The sequence below is a fragment of the Bos indicus x Bos taurus genome, chromosome 25, assembly GCF_003369695.1.
Source record: "Bos indicus x Bos taurus breed Angus x Brahman F1 hybrid chromosome 25, Bos_hybrid_MaternalHap_v2.0, whole genome shotgun sequence".
NCBI lineage: Eukaryota > Metazoa > Chordata > Mammalia > Artiodactyla > Bovidae > Bos > Bos indicus x Bos taurus.
Genome location: NC_040100.1, coordinates 23966635 through 23987947, shown reverse-complemented (window position 1 = coordinate 23987947; position 21313 = coordinate 23966635). Strand labels below are relative to the sequence as shown.

The 21313-nt window shown below is 37.2% G+C and overlaps 3 protein-coding genes across 8 annotated transcripts in view; 2 read left to right on the top strand and 1 right to left on the bottom strand.

Annotated features, from left to right (window-relative positions):
- ACSM3 (acyl-CoA synthetase medium chain family member 3) overlaps positions 1–4799 on the top strand; it is a 56429-nt gene extending 51630 nt beyond the window's left edge. Inside the window, exons 10-14 of the mRNA XM_027528072.1 lie at positions 70–171; positions 1183–1310; positions 1415–1514; positions 4022–4141; positions 4539–4799. Coding sequence (XP_027383873.1) covers positions 70–171; positions 1183–1310; positions 1415–1514; positions 4022–4141; positions 4539–4625 — 537 coding nt within the window. The 3' untranslated portion in view covers positions 4626–4799. The remainder of the gene's footprint in view (positions 1–69; positions 172–1182; positions 1311–1414; positions 1515–4021; positions 4142–4538) is intronic.
- Positions 3990–21203, bottom strand: ERI2 (ERI1 exoribonuclease family member 2). Of its 2 annotated transcripts, none has more exons than XM_027528070.1 (9): positions 20838–21203; positions 17056–17123; positions 16892–16975; positions 16150–16277; positions 15381–15537; positions 13905–14005; positions 13278–13359; positions 7193–7281; positions 3990–6991 (listed from the first exon to the last, which is right to left on the bottom strand). In XM_027528070.1, exons 1-9 carry the CDS (start codon positions 20858–20860, stop codon positions 5654–5656), a joined length of 2070 nt encoding a protein of 689 aa, XP_027383871.1. In that variant the 5' UTR covers positions 20861–21203; the 3' UTR covers positions 3990–5653. The 2 variants fall into 2 exon arrangements, with proteins under 2 accessions (XP_027383871.1, XP_027383872.1); XM_027528071.1 differs by having other exon boundaries at positions 3992–6991; positions 15402–15537; positions 20838–20946.
- REXO5 (RNA exonuclease 5) overlaps positions 20915–21313 on the top strand; it is a 69850-nt gene continuing 69451 nt past the window's right edge. For 2 of the 5 annotated variants that reach the window (XM_027528067.1, XM_027528069.1), the window contains exon 1: positions 21188–21299. The gene's annotated coding sequence lies outside the window, so the exon portion shown is untranslated. Of the gene's footprint in view, positions 21300–21313 lie in introns of all 5 variants that reach the window. The other 3 variants (XM_027528063.1, XM_027528066.1, XM_027528064.1) reach the window with 3 other exon arrangements.

Sequence of the window (21313 nt, the reverse complement as noted above, 5' to 3'; positions counted from 1 at the left end):
CAGTACAAAGGTTTCAGATGTGGCATTAAATAAAAATTTCCTTAAATAAATTACTCTGTTTCATCCTAGATTTTAGATGTAAATGGCAACGTTCTACCACCTGGAAAAGAAGGCGATATTGGCATTCGAGTTCGACCTAACCGACCACTTGGCCTTTTTACCCATTATATAGTAAGAGATTTATTACTAAATAGTGTCTCATTTCCTATTTATTTCTATTCCTATTCTATTTCCTATTTATTTCTCAGAAGTGCCTGGTAACTATCCCTATTTGCCACAAAATACAACTAGGATAGGTATTTGGCCTTTTCTTGAGAGATTCGTTGTCCTAACAGTAATCCCTAGGACAGAGAACTGAAGAAACACCCAAATGCTGGTCCCCCCAGGCTAGAAGATCACTGCTCCAAGCCCATGATAGTAAAAGGAAGGGGACCCTAGAAAGAAGACTGCCCTCTTAACATCATTAATCCACTCCACTGTAAATCAGAACCCAATAATTTTCCTGAAATCTGATTAGTGGTCTCCCTTCATGGAAAGAGTGAGAGAAACAAAGAATGGGGCAGTGAACTTAAGTAAATATCTTTTATTAGAGGCCTCCCAAGCTCCTCACCGTTTGCAAACATACTTTCATCTCTAATTACAGTATACAAATTAGAGAAAAGTTTACACCAATATAATCAAAGGCTCAGGTTCTGTCAGTGAATTTTACATAATGTAACAATACTTCTTCCTTTTGCTTCCTGCCAAATTTACAGAATCAATTTTCTATTTTTGTGTAAGCCAAACCAAATACATAACAAACACACAATAAAACCCCGTTCTTTGATTCATTAGGTATTGGTACTTTAACTCTGTGTATTGACTTCTCTTTTTTCCTATGAGTGTTGAGATATTAACCAATTAGCAAAAGACTTATTTAGCCTACTCCTCTGAGTTCCTGCAATATTTATTTTGTGACCAATCTAAAAAAATTCCCAGCATGCCTAGTCTTTGTAGTTATAGTTTACCTTTCTGATTTTGGGCTGGCTCAATGCTAGACTTCCATCTCTATTTCTCATGTTAGCTCCTCTTCATTCTAAGAATTCTCAAAAACACTAAACTTTTTTTTTTCTCCTTAAATATTTAAAAATCCAACTGGATCAAAGAATAACATTCAAAATAAAATTATTATTTGTTTTACAGGATAATCCTACAAAAACAGCTTCAACTCTACGAGGCAATTTCTATATCACTGGGGACAGAGGCTATATGGATGAGGATGGATATTTCTGGTTTGTTTCAAGAGCAGATGATATCATATTATCTTCCGGGTAATTTTCATTTGTTGATATGTCTGTGTTGACTGCTTGTTAGTAGTCTGGAGTGAACTTTTTGCTCACCTGTATAAATTCTTGCCTTATGTTTTATTTCCCAGTTACCGAATTGGTCCGTTTGAGGTAGAAAGTGCCCTTATTGAACATCCTGCAGTTGCAGAGTCAGCTGTTGTCAGCAGTCCAGATCCCATCAGAGGAGAGGTAACTGAGAGAGGTCTCTCCCTTAGTTTGTTGGCAGTCTAACACATACTTTTAAACAGTAGTTCATTGAAACAGAATTACCTAAATGATTCATTCACTAATTATGTAATTTAGAGACTCATTATTAAATATGCTAGTCAGATAGAAATATGCTAATTAGAATGAACTGCTACAGAATGAGACTGAAAATATACACTCTATAAAGAATTTGAATCCTCTCCATGGAGTACTGGGGCAAAGACAGTGTGAATGCCGACAACCCAGGTTCACACCAGAAGCGACCCCATGGGCTGTAGCCTACCAGGCTCCTCCGTCCATGGGATTTTCCAGGCAAGAATACTGCAGTGGGTTTGCTATTTCCTTCTCCAGGAGATCTTCCCCACCCAGGGATCGAACCTGGGTCTCCCACATTGTAGACAGACGCTTTACCGTCTGAGCCACCAGGGAAGTCAGAAGCTAATTAGATAGGTTCAAGTTGTTACCCAGATCTGGAAACTAACATGGCCCCTAGCTGAGGATAGGCTGGCATCAGATATCAGGACTAGGAACAAGGTCAGAAATAGGAACTAAGTAACCAGAAGCAAGCTGGGTTGGTCAGTAAGTAGAGGCTTCAGGAAATAATAAATAAGGCAGAAGTCCTGAAAGCTCACTTCTGTTGGGGTTGATCACATGGTAGTCTGGGTTTAAAGATTCCATGCCACTCTTCAGGTACTTTTTGCCAGGCATGGTCAATAATATTCCACATTCCAGTAATGCAAGTAGGGAAAAGATTTAGGGATTATTGAAGTTTGTCCCTTTGCTCTGAATGCCATCAGTAGGTGGAATGAGTCTCTCCCCTAACATCAGTCATCATTTCCTCCTCTGTAAAAGGATTCTGTGAGGGGAATTACACTCCATATTTTGTAATAAATCTATAAGGGAAAAGAATCTGAAAAAAACTATATCTTATCTATATCTGAATCACTTTGCTGTACACCTGAAACTAACAAAACAGTTAACCAACTATACTTCAACAAAAAAATTACAAAAAGAGAGAAGGATATAAAGTTGTAATGTACAGCAGGGTTCCAATTTTAAATATAAATGTCTTAGGAAAAATAGGAATAATTCACACCACTTTGCTGGTTTTCTCTGGAGAATAAAATTAAAAATGATCTTTATTTTTAAAAAGTTTGTGAGGATTAAATAAGTTAATATAGGTATAGGGCTTATAACAATACTCAGAACATATTAACTCATTAAAAATATTAGGTATTAGTTGTAGTACTAGAAGTATAAGATTTTTTTAACCTAAAATCTGTAAGTGGGCTTCAAAGTTTCCCTGAAATTCTGTGCAAAAGAAATTACTACAACTGATACCTTATATTTTTAATGACTTAGTATGTATGTTCCAGGTATGGTTATAATTTACTTAATCCTCATAAACTCCTTTCACAGAGAAGGAAAATGAGGCAGAGATGTGTCCTTACTTGCCTGAGATTATAGGCAAAGTGTGACTCAAATCCAGGTTGTATACTTCAGAGTTCATGCTTTTAACCATGTTAGATTTTTCTTTATTAATTTATCATTTTGCTGTAATGGTTTATAAAGAATTCTATAAAGATAAGTTAGATTTTATCCAAGGTGCATGAGTCATCAATATGCAAACCAGTAATTACAAACACTAGTTCTTAAAATAACTTGCCTTTGCACAATTCACTTATAGCAAGGATGCAATTTTTTAATTCATAAAAATGTTGATAAGCAATAGAACAAGCATAAATACAAATAAATTTTATGAAATGTCGAACAATGAATACAATAAAATTATATACATGCATAGACACACATACACAACTGCCTTGCATCAACAGAAGTGTCTATGAAATAAAGAGTGGACAGTCTCAGCAAACTGTTTCTTTTAACAAGGATATGGCAAACCCAGTGAGAAGACTGTTTATTAGGACCGTACTGAGTGTGATGACCTATAAGCTAGACTAGATCAGGATGGGTTGTTTTATAAAAGACTGTGCTTAGTGCACTACCAAGTTTCCAAAAGAAAATTTTTTGAAGGGGATAACAGATGAGGCAAGAAGTCAAGAGCAGAGATGATCAGAAACACATCAGAAAGTAGTTTAAGATGTAGTGAGATGAGACAGTTCAAGTATAGATCAAAATCAAAGTAGGGGTTCCAAAAGCTCTGTTGTATTAAGATCCCCTGGAGTAGGAAACGGCAATCTGCTCCAGTGTTCTTGTCTGGAAAATTCCATGGACAGAGGAGCCTGGCAGGCAACAGTCCATGGGGTCACAGAGTTGGAGACAACTGAGTAACTGAGCACACACGCACACATTAGATACAAAATCTAGGTGTGGGAGTCAACTGGCTGGCTTAAGAGCATAAAGCTGAGATCAGACTCTAATAAACATTTTGGCTCACCACATGATGTATTTATTTAGATTCTCAAGTTAAGAGAAAGATACATTGAAACATAAAAATATACAACTCATCATTCAAATATTTATTTTAGGTAGTAAAGGCTTTTATTGTTCTGAATCCTGATTACAAGTCACATGATCAAGAACAACTAAAAAAGGAGATTCAGGAGCATGTAAAAAGAAATACAGCACCTTACAAATATCCCAGAAAGGTAGGTACTCTAATTAAGAACAATATTTGCTTAGTATTCTGGAAATTTTTAGCTGTTTATTTTTTCCATTTTAATGAACATTCTCTTGAAATGTGCTATACCAAACATTTCAAACTGAACTAATGACATGGATAAGAAACAGAATCTTTGAGATTAAAGTGAAACTCTTAACCTAATTTGTAGGATCATTTGGCTTACTGGACTTATAGTAAATACTAAATATCACAAAAAATATCCTCAACAATATCCATTCTCCCTTTTTTGGCTTTTATCAAAAAAACCTCCCAATTGGTGTCCTGATTCTTTCACCTAGAGTTCATAATAGAACTGTTACATAATTGACTTTGTCTAAAGATGAAAACTTCTGGCCTAATTTTCTTCCCTTGGATATCTACAGGTAGAATTTATTCAGGAGCTGCCAAAGACTATTAGTGGGAAGATAAAAAGAAACGAACTGAGGAAGAAAGAATGGGAAACAATTTAAGTCTATTCCAGTAATTATGATGGTCTCTAAAAAATAAGACTCTGTAAAATCAAAGATTATGAAACGGTGGTAAAAAATGTGATAGTATGCTTATGAACTAATTGATTTAAAATAGCCTGTGGTTATAACCTCACAGGCTGGATTCTGAAATAAAACATTCAATAAATTCCTCTGCATCAGTGTCAATGTTTTTAAAATTTGGTAATATAAAAAGAATACCACCAGTTGTTGAGGAATTTTTAAACACATAGTGTAGAAGCAATTTCTGAACTAAATCTCTGACCTATTGAATTTCAGATCTTAGTTGAGTAATTCTACCGATATACTGACTATAAATCAGAACCAATTTTTAAGGGGTGAAATAAAATGAAACAAGTTATAAAGTTTTTAGAAAAGTCTTAAATAATAGATTATCATAATTCTCAAAGTACAAGTATCTACCTGAAAATAGTGTAGGGATTTTTTATTGGTCACACTGTTATTCACATAATTTAAAAATAATTTAAAATTCGTTTCAAGGTCTAAGTGTAAAAGGATATCATATATTGTACACCTGAAATTGATATAATATTGTATGACAATTATAATTCAATATAAAGAAATAGGATATCATGTATTAATATTGCTATTATATTTAATCTAATAAATACAGTTTACCAAGTATTTAATTTGTGGTTCTTCAAAAAAGTGTGATAAGTTTGGTAACAGTTAATATATGAAATATAAATAAAATAGCGTAAGACATTATCAGCATACTCATGTGTGGAAATTCAGGGGACAATCAGGATTCATACATGGAAAGAAGACAAATTAGATAACTGGTGAATGAAATTAGAAGGCTGTGATATTATTTTTTTCTATTTTCAGTGTGTGTGTGTGTGTGTGTGAATGTGCTGAATAGCCCCAGAGTAGCTCACAGAGCTCAGATATGCAAAGTCCTCACAACATGTAGCCCTATACACACTTTTTTCTCTTTACTGCACTAAAAGTCACACTGAAGTAAAAACATAGTTTAGACATAAAAAAGGTCAATTTCTCATTGAAGGTCTGAGTCTCAATGAATTTTTAGTAGAGAAATTTACATTTCTGTCACAAATAAGGTTTGTTTCTAAAGAACTAAAAGTGAGTCCTCCTGGGGAATCAGATAGAACTATACTGTTCGCTCTTTCCTCTTGAAGTGTTTGTTCCCACTTGAAATAGCCACAACATTTTCTCTTTTCTTGGTACTTCCCAACAGGACAACAATAGAAGACTTTTCCATGGTTTGGTCCATTATTAGAAACAGTAAGTCTCTTAGATCTTCGGCCACACTTGCATAAAGGAGGTGTTATTTTTCTACTCTTCCAAGGCTCTTGCAGATTAACTGTAGAAGTTAAGACAGAAGGGAGAATCTTCCAGGAAGAAATTGCTCCTGGGGAGTCATTAGATGATGCAGGCTTTTCTTCATGAATAGTGAAAGTCTGTTTTTTAGCTGGTGGGAAAAGTGGAGGACTGGATGGATTCCTTTTACTATCATCTAAACAAAGACGATGTTTCCCCAAAACTAAAGGATGAGACACATTGGAATTAACACTGTTGAAATTACTTGATTTACGTTCAGGTAATTTAAAGCCAAAAGTATCTGAACCTGGATCTTTGGCTTCCTTTACATTATAAATAGTAGTGTGGGGACTCTTATATACAATAGACTTAGAGGTAACAGATTTTTGAGGAGTTTCTTCTGTGCCTCCAAAGTTTTCATGACTTAACATTTCAGATTCTTCTAAAACCATTACTCTTTCTCCAGAATTAAGTGAAGTGTCTACATTTGAGTCACTAACAAGAGGTATACAAGATATATTTTGCTCGGGCTGAGATGCTGGCAGTAAAGCTACATCCTCCCAATCAGCCAACATAGGTAAACAGTCAAGAGCAGAACTCACTTCTATATCAGAAACATTATTAAAAGATGAAATGGTAGTTGAAACAGGTACCAGTTCTGAACCAACTGCTAAAGACTTAGAATTGGTATTAAATGCAAGATGTTGGTTTATTTGCTTCTGCATAGGTGTATTCCGGCTGGAAGACTGCAACTGCCCCAGAGAAGTCCAGGACTTAGTAGCATTAGAGAGAGATAAACAGCTTCTGACATTGCAAAGACCTGCTTTTATGCTGTCCTTTTGTTGTAACTGATCCTGCTGTACCTTTATAGGAGAATTCACACCAACTGACTTCATTTGAATTTTCTTGTAAGGTTTTATTGAATTTTTAGGCTCCCCACCATATATGCTGGGATCATGAGTGTTATTGGTACAGGTTGATGTTTCTTCAACTTGATCCATATTCAAATTTCTGGTGAAAATGTTAGGAATCCTCTTAGTGGAAACCTAAGATTCCACAGATAAAACCAACAATTTTAGAAACCCTGCATTCATAATTTCTTTAGTATTATATAATATGACAAAAAAGAAAAATGTCAGCACCGATTGATCTATAAATGACAGCATACATAACATCTACATTTCAGTTAGCCTATAATTACTTCTGGAGTTTGAAATAACGGAATAAAGAGGCAAGACACCACTAACCTTGTTCAAAGACCTTGTAATCTTCATTAAGCAACCATCCCTGATCATTTTCCAAGCAAGAAGGGCAGTATTCCGAGAATCATCCAACCCTGAGGAAAGAGATATCAAAGACTGAATTTAGTGGTACATATGTAAAGAAATAAACTACCAGTTAAGCAGAAATTGGAACATACAGTTGGTTTTATGATCATCTACTAAATTTCATCATATAAAATGGTCTTGTGGAAAGCTGTGGCAGCCTCACCAATGAAAGATTTCCCACATTTAGTCATCTGGTCCTGAACTTTTGTTTGTTAGGAGTTTTTTAATCAGTTTTGATTTCAGTACTGGGATTGGTCTGTTCATAATTATTTTCTGTTTCTTCCTGGTTTGGCCTTGGGAGACTGTATCTTTCTAGGAATTTGTTCATTTCTTCCAGGATGTTCATTTTATTGCCACAGAGTGGCTGGTAGTAGTCTCTTATGATCCTTTGTACTTCTGTGATGTCAGCTGTAATTCTTTTTTCATTTCTAATTTTGTTGATTTGAGTCCTCTCCCTTTTTTTCTGGATGAGTCAGGCTAAAGGTTTCTCAATTTTATCTTTTCAAAGAACCAGCTTTTAGGTTCACTGATTTTTGCTATTGCTTTGTTTCTATTTCATTTATTTCTGTCTGATGTTCATGGTTTATTTCCATCTACTAACTTTAGGTTTTGTTTGTTCTTCTTTCTCTAATTGCTTTAGGTGTAGGAATAGGTTGTTTGAGACTTTCTTGTTTCTTGAAGTAAGACTGTATTGCTACAAACTTCCCTTAGGACTTCTTTGGCTCCAGCCCATAGGTTTTAGATGACTGTGCTTTCTTTTTGTCTCTAGGTATCATTCTTTAACACCATACATAAAAATAAGCTCAAAATGAGTTAAAGACATAGATGTGAGACTGGGCACTATAAAATTCTTAGAGAAAAACACAGAACACTCTTTGACATAAATCACAGCAATATCTTTTTTGATCTGTTTCTGAGTAATGGAAATAAAAACAAAAGAAATAAATGGGATCTAATTAAATTCAAAAGCTTTTGCACAGCAAAGGAAACCATAAACAAAATGAAAAGATAACTCACAGAATGGGAGAAAATATTTGCAGATGATATGACAGACAAGGTATTAGTCTCCAAAATTTACAAACAGTTCATGCAGCTAAATATCATCAAAATAAACAACCCAATCAAAAAATGGGCAGAAGACCTAAATAGACATTTTTCCAAAGAAGACATACAGATGGCCGAGAGGCACATAAAAGATATTCAACATCACTAATTATCAGAGAAACGCAAATTATCAGAGAAACGCAAATTAAAACTAGAGATCCCTCACCTCACACCAGTCAGAATGGCTATCATCAAAAAATTCACAAACAGTAAATGCTGGAGAGGGTGTGAAGAGGAAACCCTCCTACATTGTTGGTGGGAATGTAAACTGGTATAGCCACTATGGAAAACATAAGTGAGTTCCTAAAGAAACTAAAAACACAGCGACCATATGATCCTGAAACCCTACTCCTGAGCATGTATCTGGAGAAAAACATGGTCCGAAAGGATACATGCACCCCAATGCTCACTGCAGTGCTGTTTACAATAGCCAAGACATTGAAACAATCTAAATGCCCATTGACAGAACAATGAATAAAGAAGATGTGGTACATATATACAACGGAATATTATTTGTGGTAGTTATAGTCACTAAGTCATGTCTGACTCTTCTGGGCTGTAGCTCACCAGGGATTTCCCAGGCAAGAGTATTGGAGTGGGTTGTCATTTGCTTCTCCAGGGAATCTTCCCAACACGGAGATCAAACTCATATCTACATTGCAGGCAGATTTTTTACCACTGAGGCATCAGGGAAACCCAAAGGAATATTACCCAGCCATTAAAAAGAATGAAATAAGGCCTTTGCCACAACATGGATGGACTTAGATACACTGACTGAAGTAAGTTAGACAAAGAAATATCCTGTTATCACTTACATGTACAATCTATCTATCTACCTATATATACAAATGAACTTATTTACAAAATAGTAACAGACTCAGAGACTTAGAGAAAGAACTTATGGTAACAGGTGGAATGATGGGGGAGGGATAGTTAGGAGTTTGGGATTGACATATACATTCTGCTATATTTAAAATGGATAACCAACACAGACCTACTGTGTAGCACATGGAACGCTGCTCAGTGTTATATGGAAGCCTGGATGGAAGGGGAGTTTGGGGAGAATGGATACATTTACATGTATGGCTGAGTCTCTTCACTATTCACCTGAAACTATCATAACATAGTTTGTTAACTGGCTATACTCCAATACAAAATAAAAAGTTAAAAAAAAAAACAAACAACAAAAATTAAAACAAAAATAAAATGGATGGGGACTTCCTTGGTAGTCCAGTGGCTAACACTCTGCAGGGGGCTGGGATCCCTGGTTAGGGAACTACATTCCACATGCTGGTAACTAAAGATTCTGCATGCTACGACAAAGACCAAATATCCCATGTGCCACAGCTAAGACCCAGTATGCTGCTGCTAATCACTTCAGTCGTGTCAGACTCTGTGTGACCCCATAGATGGCAGCCCACCAGGCTCCCCCGTCCCTGGGATTCTCCAGGCAAGAACACTGGAGTGGGTTGCCATTTCCTTCTCCAATGCGTGAAAGTGAAAAGTGAAAGGGAAGTCGTTCAGTCGTGTCTGACTCTTCTCGACCCCATGGACTGCAGCCTACTAGGCTCCTCTGTCCATGGGATTTGCCAGGCAAGAGTACTAGAGTGGGGTGCCATTGCTTTCTTCCAAGACCCAGGATAGCCAAATAAATAAATAAAAATAAATATTTTTTTAAAAAAGAATAATCAGCAACTTCTGTATAGCACAGGGAACTCAGCTCAATATTGTGTAACAACCTAAGTGGGAAAAGGATTTGAAAAAGAATGCTGCTGCTGCTGCTAAGTCGCTTCAGTCGTGTCCGACTCTGTGCAACCCCACAGACGGCAGCCAACTAGTCTCCCCCGTCCCTGGGATTCTCCAGGCAAGAACACTGGAGTGGGTTGCCATTTCCTTCTCCAATGCATGAAAGTGAAAAGTGAAAGTGAAGTCGCTCAGTCGTGTCTGACTCTTAGCGACCCCATGGACTGCAGCCTACCAGGCTCCTCCGCCCATGGGATTTTCCAGGCAAGAGTACTGGAGTGGGGTGCCATTGCCTTCTTGAAAAAGAACAGATACACGTATATGTAGAGCTGAATCACTTTGCTGTATACCTGAAACTAATAACATTATTAATCAACTATGCTCTAAAATAAAAAGACTAAAAAATAAAACCACATGATTATCTTAATAGATGCAGAAAAAGATTTTGACAAAAATTCAACACCCATTTATGATAAAAGCTCTGAAGGAAGTGGGAATAGAGAGAACTTACCCTAAAATAATAAAGGCCATATATCACAAACCCACAGCTAACATCATTCTCTATGGTGAAAAGCTGAAAGCATTCCCTCTAAGATCAGGAACAAGGCAGGAATATCCACTCTCACCATTTTTATTCAACATAGTTTTAGAAGTCCTAGCCATCACAATCAGAAAAGAAAAAAACCAAATAAAAGGAATCCAAATTGGAAAAGAAGAAGTAAAACTGATACTGGCTGCTGATGACATGATACTAGTCATAGAAAATCCTAAAGATGCTACCAGAAGACTACTAGAGTTCATCAACAAATCTGGTAAAATTTCAAGATACAAAATCAACACACAGAAATCTTGCATTCTTATACACTAACAATGAAAGAGCATAAAGAGAAATTAAAGAAACAACCTCATTCACCACTGCATCAAAAAGAATAAAATACCTAGGAATAAACCTACCTCAGGAGACAAAAGACATATACTCAGAACACTTCACAGTGTTATATGAAATACAGCATATCTTATGATACTGCTGAAAGAAATCAAAGATAACACAAACAGATGGAAAGATATACTGTGTTCTTAGACTGGAAGCACCAATATTGTGAAGTGATCATACTATCCAAAGCAATATACAAACTCAATGCAATTCCTACCAAATTATCAGTGGCATTTTCCACAGAATTAGAACAAAAAAAAGTTACAATTTGTAGGAAAACACAAAAGACCCCAAATCACCAAAGCAATCTTGATCAAAAAAAAAAACCAAAAACCGAGCTAGGGGAAACAGGCTTCCTGACTTCAGACTATACTACAAAGCTATAGTAATCAAAATAGTATTAAACTGGCACAAAAACAGATATATAGATCAATGGAACAAGATAGAAAACCTAGAGATAAATTCATATACCCATGGTCAATTAATCTATGATAGAGGATGCAAGAATATACAATGGAGAAAAAAACAGTCTCTTCAATAAATGATGCTGAGAAAACTGGACAGCTACATGTAAAAGAGCAAAATTAGAATACTCTTTAACAATATACACAAAAAATAAACTCAAAATGGATCAAAGACCTAAATGTAAGCCCAGACACCATAAAACTCTTAGAGGGATATGCAGGCAGAACATTCTCTGACATAAATCACAGCAGTTTTTATTTTGATCTACCTGCTAGAGTGATGAAAATGAAAATAAAAATAAACAATTGGGACCTAATTAAATTTAAATGTTTTGCATAGCAAAGAAACCAATAAACAAAATGAAAAGACAACTCACAGAATCAGAGAAAATATGTGCAAATGAAGCAACAAGCAAGAGATTAATCTTCAAAATAAACAAACAAAATAAATAACTCATGCAGCTCTATGCCAAAAAACCAAATCACCCAATTGAAAAATGGACAGAAGATCCAAACAAACATTTCTCCAAAGACACACCAGATGGCCAAAAGCACATGAAAAGATATTCAACATCACTTATTATCAGAGAATTGCAAATTAAAGCTACAATGAGGTATCATCTCACGCCAGTCAGAATTGCCATCATCAAAAAGTCTCCAAACAATAAATGCTGGAAAGGCTGTGGAGAAAAGGGAGCCCTTCTACCTTGTCAGTAGGAATGTAAATTGGTACAACCACTACAGAACAGTATGCAGATACCTTAAAAAAACTAAAAATAGAACTACCATTATGATCCAGCAATCCCACTCCTGGGCATATATTCAGGGAAGACCATAATCTGAAGATATATGTACCCCAATGTTCACTGCACCACTGTTTATAACAGCCAAGACATGGAAGCAATTTAAATGTTCAATAGAGGAATGGATACAGAAGATGTGGCACATATATACAATTGAACATTACTCATCCATAAAAAGGAATGAAATAATGCCATTTGTAGTCACATGGACTGACCTAAAGATTATCATACTACATGAGGTATATCAGACAGAAAGACAAATATGATATCACTCATACATGGAATCTGATTTTTAAAAAAGATATAAATGAACTTATTTACAGAACAAAAACAGACTTTCAGATATGAGGGGGAAAAGGGGTGAGGTATAAATCAAAATACACACACTACCATTTATAAGATAGATAACCAACAAGGACCTACTGTATAGCACAAGAAATTCTAATCAATATTCTATGATAACCCAAATGAGAAAAGAATCTAACAAAGAATACATGTATATGTATGTAACAATCATTTTACTGTACACCTGAAATGAACACAACATTGTCAATCAACTATAATTGAATAAAACTAAAATATATATAAAAAATATCACCAACATTCTGTAGGGATCATGTTTTATGCATAATCTAATCGTCTTGTTCAGTTTTTTCACTAGTCTACTCTATTATTTGGGCATTTGTTTACAGTCTCCATTTGATATGGCTAATTCTTTTCATTTTTTTTTAAGAAACTAGAAATCCTCTAGATAACAGTCTTATATAAAACTTTACAATAATTTAAGGAAGTGGTAATTTGAAAATCTTGGAAATAATCTGAATGTATAGACTAGGGCTTTTTCCAGGCTGAGGATATTCTTTGTTAATGACATCATTGAAAAATGAGATGCAAATGAAAGACTGTATAAAAATAAAATGACTTACATAATAAAATTAATCTCAAGATATACTAACCAAAATGTTCTCGCCCCAAGAATTGCATTCCTACTTCCTGCAGGGCACCACTGAGTCCTTTTGGTTTTCTTCTATAGAAAATCTAGTCAAATAAAAGACAATATATTTTAAAAAATAATTACTATGTGAAAGGCTATACAGTTAGCCATTTACTTCTCATGATTTTTATTCTATTAGATTTGAAATGTGCTTATTTTTGTGTTGTTTTTATATACTTTAAGAAAAGTATTTATATGGATGCTTCAAAACAAAATATTTTGTTTGTAGAAACCCATACCCATGTGTGAAGTGAAAGTCGCTCAGTCGTGTCCGACTCTTTACAGCCCCATGAACTATACAGTCCTTGGAATTCTCCAGGCCAGAATACTGGAGTAGGTAGCTTTTCCCTTCTCCAGGGGATCTTCCCAACCCAGGGATTTGCATTACCAGCTGAACCACAAGAGATGCCCAAGAATACTGGAGTGGGTAGCCTATCCTTTTTCCAGCAGATCTTTCTGATCCAGGAATCAAACTGGGATCCCCTGAATTGCAGGTGGATTCTTCACCAACTGAGCTATCAGGGAAGCCTATGTGTAGGATAAAGTTTAATAACTTTTCAACAGAAGGAAAGTGAACATGCTCCCTTACCTTGTAAGTTACTCTGAGATCAATCCAAGAATTAAGGAACACAGGTTTTAACAGTTGTTTTCTTTTACATTCATACTCCAGGCAAACCCCCAAGTCCCAGTCTGCATCAAGAATATTAGAACAAAGTCAATGATGCTAACGGTTTTTACTTACGCTATTATTTATAAACAAAATGCTGAAAGTCGACATAAAACAGAACTTAGAATAATATATAACAACATACACTATACTATATTTTATATATAGCATATACAACATATGGTATATATTATATACTATGCAACACATAATAGAAGAGTAAGATTTTTTTGCCCTAATATTTAAAAATTACTCATAACTTACTAGTAAGAAATTAGGTCAGTAACTAAGTTTCAAAATGATTTCTTAAAAGCCCAGTAAAACACATTGACATTTCAGAAAGAAGAGTAAGGTGTCACATCACAAGGCTTAGATGGAAAAGATTATCTGCTTTCAACATTCTAGAAAATATTAATGTAACTGAGAAACCAAACATCTTACAGGGACCCTGTTGGGCTATACCCCACAGCCATGCAAGCACTGTACTTGCCCAACCTCAAGACCAAAGAAAGAGCCCAGAGTCAGTGACAGAGACATCAAGGGTTTAATGAACAGGGGGATTGTACATGTCTGAAGCATGGTCTTAGAGCATACTCCATCATGTGAAGCAGATGGTGGGCAGGACATGATGGCAGCAGTCTTCGGCAAGGTTTTACCAGTTATAGAGGGAATTGACATCAGTTGGTTCATCAGTTACCAGGGAAACCAGCTGAGGAGAAAGCCCTCATGTCCCTTTGATAAGCTATCATGGTGGAGATAAAGATTCTGGTCTAAAGATCTAAAGATTAGAACAATCACTAGCTGGGGCTAAGGGCAAGTATGTATTAAGAGGGGAGGTCACTGATATGAGTAGGGTATAGGTCAAGCAGGGGTATACAGAGAACAAAAGAACAGCCATCTTGAATGGCCTGATCATACAGACTCATACACAATTATCAATGCTATGCTGTCAGTGACAGAGCACTGTTAACAATGACTATTAATGGCAATGCTCTATCAGGGCATATAAAAGATGTACTTTAAATGGCCCATTTTTTCCCTTGATGTCTACATTAGAAGCGTGAAAGTATAAAAGCAAAGATTGCAAGGTGAATATGGATTCTTTTTATCAAAGTTGTAGAAATACCATGATAAAAAATCTTTCACCGGTCTTTGCCCAGATTCAGGAGAATAGAGAAATCTAGAAAGATTCTTAAAATTTAGAGCTTAACTTTTAAAGGTGTTTAAAAATTTTAAAATATGAATAAGTTTACTTTTGTTGGTTAACGTCATGCTAGACATTTAAGATTTCTTTTTGTGGCCAGGAAGGTAACAAGTGTAATTCTTACTAGAGATAAAGAATTACCTAGTGGCAATGCTACTCATTAATGATTGCTAAATATAAGTTATTTTTTTTACCTGACCAAGTAACAAACGCACATAATTTTACTTCAGAAGTGGAAATATCTGACACTGTAGTAGCAAAAATAATTTTCTTCTGTTGCTGAATCTTCTGAATCCATTTACAGAACTGAGATAAACAAATCTTCAGAGGGACTCCTTCATCAACTTGAGCCTAAATAAAGTCATATAATCTGAATTCAATAACTGAATTCCATAATTATTGCACACATAATTAGGCACTATGAGGAGGATATACAACAAGGAAGAAGAGGTTTTAGCTGGCAGTTTATCTAGTGAAAAGATGTTAAAACACATAGGAGAGAGATAATACAACAATTAGAATTCTGCAAGATAAGAAAAATTACATTGAGTAATCTAAAATCACACAGAAATACAATAAAGATATCCTGATAGGCAGAAATCTGATATCACTTAATTTTGATAAAATATATTTGATATACATTTTTATAACACTATTCTTTCCAATTTTTTTTTTTGGCTATACCATGGGGGAATCTTAATTTCTCAACCAGGGATCAAACCCACAACCTCTGCAGTGGGAGTACAGAGTCATAATCATTGGACCACTGTGGAAGTCCAGTTTTTTCTGATTTTTAAAGATTCCAATGGGCTTCTGGAGGGGACAGTATTTCTAACAGTGAATGAATCTAATTCCACATGGCATATAGCTTTTATTTTCTTTCTGAGTTTTAATATTTACATCTTTCCTGCTTGTTTTTTGTTGCAATGGGAGGATGAGAAGTGGGAAAAAGAGAGGGCATACCTGCTTTATGCCTGTCAGTTCCACGCAAAATTCAGAAAGAATTGGATGTTCCTGAGGCTGAACATAAGCATGGAACTCAGATTCAATCTCTCCAGTTGATGTGTTCAGTAATACAGCTGGAAATTCAACTACATGAAAGAATCATCAAATGACAGTTGAATACATAATTGTTAAACTAATGCTGCAATCACTTTAAATTAAGTATATATTGATATTATCTTCACATAGTATTATTAAATAATCATTGTTTTAGTGACAGCACATTAAAATGACCAAAGCAGTGTAATGTAATGGTTATATAAAATTATGCCAAAGAATAAATCAAACTATTAAAGTTACATGTATATCTATTTAAAACTCTTGAATGTATTTCCATAACTAGAAGACCATATGAAAGTTGAAACATAGTTCTTTTTGCAAAGGTATTTTTTTAATCAATTTCTATGTATTTGAGATTTTGAAACAATTATTTTATATGATGACACACTTAAGTATTAGGTTTTTTTTGTCTTTTTTGTCATCAGATTTCATAGTAAATTACCAATCCACAGATCATTTTGTTTTCTTATTTAGCATTGTGTGTGCTGTGTGCTAAGTTGCTTCAGTCATGTCCAACAACACTATGGACTGCAGCCCACCAGGCCCCTCTGTCCATGGAATTCTCCAGGCAAGAATACTAGAGTGGGTTGCTGTGCCCTTCTCCAGGGGATCTTTGGCCATTGGCAGTCAAGTTCAGACTTACTTATTTCCTGACTCCGGTGGCGTTTCCCATCATTCCAACATGTTGACTCAAAATCAATGATGATTAAGTAGTCAAACAACTGCTCTGCAAAACATCAGAGTGTCCGTTACCAGTGTTAAAAGTGCAAGACTACAGAATGTAAAGAAATGAGGCACATTACTTACTAGATTTGCTTCTTCCTAGGTTTCCATTTGCTGGTGGAATTGATTTTCTCCTAATTAATCCAAGCTGCCTAAAAATGTAAAACAATCCAGGTATGTTTAACAAAATCATTCATATTCCTGTTTACATAAGTTAACAAACTGATGGTATAACCCTCATTAATATACTAATGTATTGTGATTGAGAGGAAACTGAACTAGACTTTGAGGGCAAAAGACTTTGGTTCTTTGCACTCTTCTGACTTTAGCAGTCATTCTACCAAAGAATGTTCAAACTACTGCACAAACTACTGCACTCATTTCACATGCTAGCAAGGTAATGCTCAAAATTCTTCAAGCTAGGCTTCAAACAGTACGTGATCTCAAAATTTCCGGATGTACAAGTTTGATTTAAAAAAGGCAGAGGAACCAGAGATCAAATTGCCAACATGTGTTGAATCATAGAAAAAGGGAATTCCAGAAAAGTATCTACTTCTGCTTCAATGACTACATTAAAGCCTTTGACTGTAGATCACAACAAACTGTCAAAAATTCTTCAAGAGATGGGAATATCAGGCCACCTTACCTGCCTCCTGAGAAACCTGTATGCAGGTCAAGAAGCAACAGTTAGAACTGGACATGGAACAACAGACTGGTTCCCAATTGGGAAAGGAGTAAGTCAATGCTGTATATTGTCACCCTGCTTATTTAACTTATATGAAGAGTACATCATGAGAAATGCTGACATGGATGAAGCTCAAGGGGGAATCAAGACTGATGGGAGAAATATCAATAACATCAGATATGCAGATGACACCACCCTTATGGCAGAAAGTGAAGAGGAACTAAAGAGCCTCTTGATGAATGTGAAAGAAGAAAATCAAAAAACTGGCTCAAAACTCAACATTCAAAAAACGAAGATGATGGCATCTGGTCCCATCACTTCGTGGCAAATAGATGGGGAAACAATGGAAACAATGACAGACTTTATTTTATTGGGCTCCAAAATCACTGTGGATGATCACTGCAGCCATGAAATCAAAAAATGCTTGCTCCTTGGAAGAAAAGCTATGGCCAACCTAGACAGCATATTAAAAAGCAGAGACATTACTTTACCGACAAAGGTCCATCTAGTCAAAACTATGGTTTTTCCAGTAGTCAAGTACGTATGTGAGAGTTGGACCACAGAGAAGGCTGAATGCTGATGAACTGATGCTTTCAAATTCTGGTGCTGGAGAAGACTCTTGAGAGGTCCTTGGACAGCAAGATCAAACCAGTCAATCCTAAAGGAAATCAACCCTGAATATTCACTGGAAGGACTGATGCTGGAGCTGAAGCTCCAATACTTTTGCCACCTGATGCGAAGAGCTGACTTATTGGAAAAGATCCTGATGCTGGGAAAGATTGAGGGTAGGAGGAGAAGGGGGCAACAGAAGATGAGATGGTTGGATGGCATCATCGACTCAATGGACATGAGTTTGAGCAAACTTTAGGAGACAGTAAAAGACAGAAAAGCCTGGCATACTGCAGTCCATGTGGTCACAAAGAGTCAGACATGACTAAGCGACTTAACAAGTCATTCTCCCTGCATGGGCTTCAAAGTGCATATTTGCAAACAGACTGTTTCTCTGTGCTCCTATTATTTTATAGTAATAATGGGGAACTCAACTGGTTGTAAAGATGCATTGAAAACCTAAGTTAATTTTGCTTTTGTTTTTTTCCAGCCTTTGCTATGTGAAGAGCACAGTGGAGAGGAGAGAGGGCAGGTCCAGTCTTCTAGGAGTTTAAAATATCTGGGTAAGTAAACTAGATATTCATGGAAAACTAGTGTAAGGTAATATATAATAAAGGATCCTTATGGGCAATATTCTAAGTCCACAGAAAGGGAATAGCTTGTTACCTGAAGCCTCTTGGTAGGTGTCAAGCCAAAAGACCACCAAGGCAAAGAGCAGAAGGAAGGATTTATTAATTGCAGCAAGTAAGTATAACACTAGGGATCTTTCCTGGTGTTTCCCACACCAGTGTTGCCTCTAAACTGCAAAACTGGGTAAGTTTAAGCTAAGGGTACATGCATGTTTCATGTAAGGGCTTAGGTGGTTGAGCTTCTAAACATTAGCTGATTGAAGTCAAGAGAGTCAAAAAGGTCAACATCATCACCCCTTGGGTTCCAGGTAATTGGGTGGTTGAGTGCTTCAGGCTAATTTTTACCATTGAAACAGAACTAGGAATTTTTTTTTTTCCTTTTGGCAGCTTGCAGGATATTGGTTTCCAGAGCAGGGATCAATCTTGTACCCTCTGCAATGGAAGCTGGGAGCCCTAACCACTGGACCACTAGGAAACTCTCAGGACTAACAGTCTTTACTTCTGAGATATTATCTTTGCCACTGTTACTTCTCTTGCCTGGTAACAGCTGTTTCTGCATTCTTTGTTTCTTTAATAGCATTAATTTCTGAACTTCTCTGGCAGTCCAGTGGTTAGGAATCCACTTGCCAATGCAGGGGACATGGGTTCAATCCCTGCTCCAGGATGACTCCACACGTTGAGGGGCAACTAAGCCCATGGAGCACAACTACTGAGCTCGCCCTCCCCAACTACCAAAGCCAGTGCACCGTACAGCCTGTGCTCTGAAACAAAGAGTAGCCATCTCAATGAGATACCTGCAGACCACAACTAGAGAGTAGACTCTGCTTGCTGCAACTAGAGAAAAGCCTGCGCACAGCAACAAAGACCCAGGGCAGCCAAAAACAAAATAAAAAAAAAATTTTTTTAAGGATCACTGTGGCCAGCCTCAGACCACAAAATGGCTTCTCTAATATTGAGAAAGTCATGTCTGGTTGTCTTTCTCCAGCGAATATCTGCTTATATGCTTACTGAGGTCTTTAGCTTACTGACATCTTGAGTGTCCTGAGACAAAACTATTCAACACTTTGCTAGGTAGACCAGGCAGACACCACTCATTCTAGCTTCCCTGTTTGACCTGTGATGGGAAGTTGAGAATAATGGCTAACATCTATTGATTCTTTACCATATAATGGTGGTGGTAGTTTAGTCAGTCTTCTGATTCTTGGAATCCTCTGTCCAAGGAATTCTCCAGGCAAGAATACTGGAGTGGGGTGCCATTTCCTTTTCCAGGGGATCTTCCCAATCCAGGGATCAAATCCCGGTCTCCTGAACTGCAGGCAGATTCTTTACGGACATATTACGCACCGAATCAAGATGGTGATCTCATTTCATCCTCAACAACTGTACAAAACAGTCCTTTCTGCTACCTACATTTAATGGGTGAGAAATCAAATTCGGCAATTTGCCAGAAAACACGTATTTACTATGTGAAACCAGGATGATCCAACTGTGAAACCCATGCTTTCACGAATGCATTCCACTGTTTCTATTAATTAGAAACGTGAAAAGCGTGTCCAAGGAAAGAGGCCATGATTCACACTGTGAATTAAACAGATCACTAGTAAGTGGTAGGGTGAACAGCTTGATAGGTGGAGTAATCTTGATAGCTGCCGGTGACCTCCAAATGGTCCCCTAGGGCCGTTCTTAATGTTCCCGGAGACCTAGAATAGGCAGACACTGGCTGAGGGGCACAGAGTAGAGAGCCCTCCCTGGTCCTTCACGCTCCAACAGAGAGCTGACTGAGGCTCGAGACTGAAGTCCCAGAAGAGTGACCTTCCAGTTCAGGCTGGCCAGTGCACGCCCTAACTGCAGAAAATGGAAGCTGAACACCGCGGACACTGACGCGGACGCCAGCGCCGGATCAGGAGCGATCCCCCGCCACCGCCCAGAACCGCCTTGCATACCGTGCGAGTCTCTTGGTCGCCATCCCTGACGTTCCTTTCTAGCCTCAGCCCAACTGCCGGAAGTCGCTGTACCCCCACTTCCGGCCCATTCAAACGCCCGGCGCTCTTGGGGAGGCTGCTGCGGCGGCTTCTCTGCCTGTGGCTGAGGCAGAGGCGGCGGTCATCTTTACTCTCTCCCGGCTTCTTTCGGCGTCTTCGGGGATACGGGGTTTGGGGAGTGGTTTTTGGCAGAGAAGCAGTTATAAAGCGCTCCCTTCCCTCTAACTAACTGACGGAGGCGCGTTTGCGCCGTTGGGGAACCGTTTCGAATTCGGCCTCCAGCGTCGGCAGTAAAGCCGTTTGGCTTGATGCTGCGTCGTTTTCTGCGTGGAGTAACGGGGAAGACGGTTGGTGCCCTCGCTTTCTGCGGTGGGCGGGGAGCGCTCTGTAAACTGATTTGAGAGGACCTGAGAAGGGTGGTAGGTAGGCTGTCGAAG

What these genes read in the sequence shown, in the direction of transcription:
- ERI2 (XM_027528070.1), bottom strand. Translation starts at nt 20,860, where the DNA reads ATGGCGACCAAGAGACTCGCACG. An exon ending in ATCTCAGAGTAACTTACAAG is followed by an intron (nt 13,360 to 13,904) that starts GTAAGGGAGCAT and finishes TTATTTGACTAG; the next exon opens with ATTTTCTATAGAAGAAAACC. An exon ending in CTTGGGGCGAGAACATTTTG is followed by an intron (nt 7,282 to 13,277) that starts GTTAGTATATCT and finishes CTCTTTCCTCAG; the next exon opens with GGTTGGATGATTCTCGGAAT.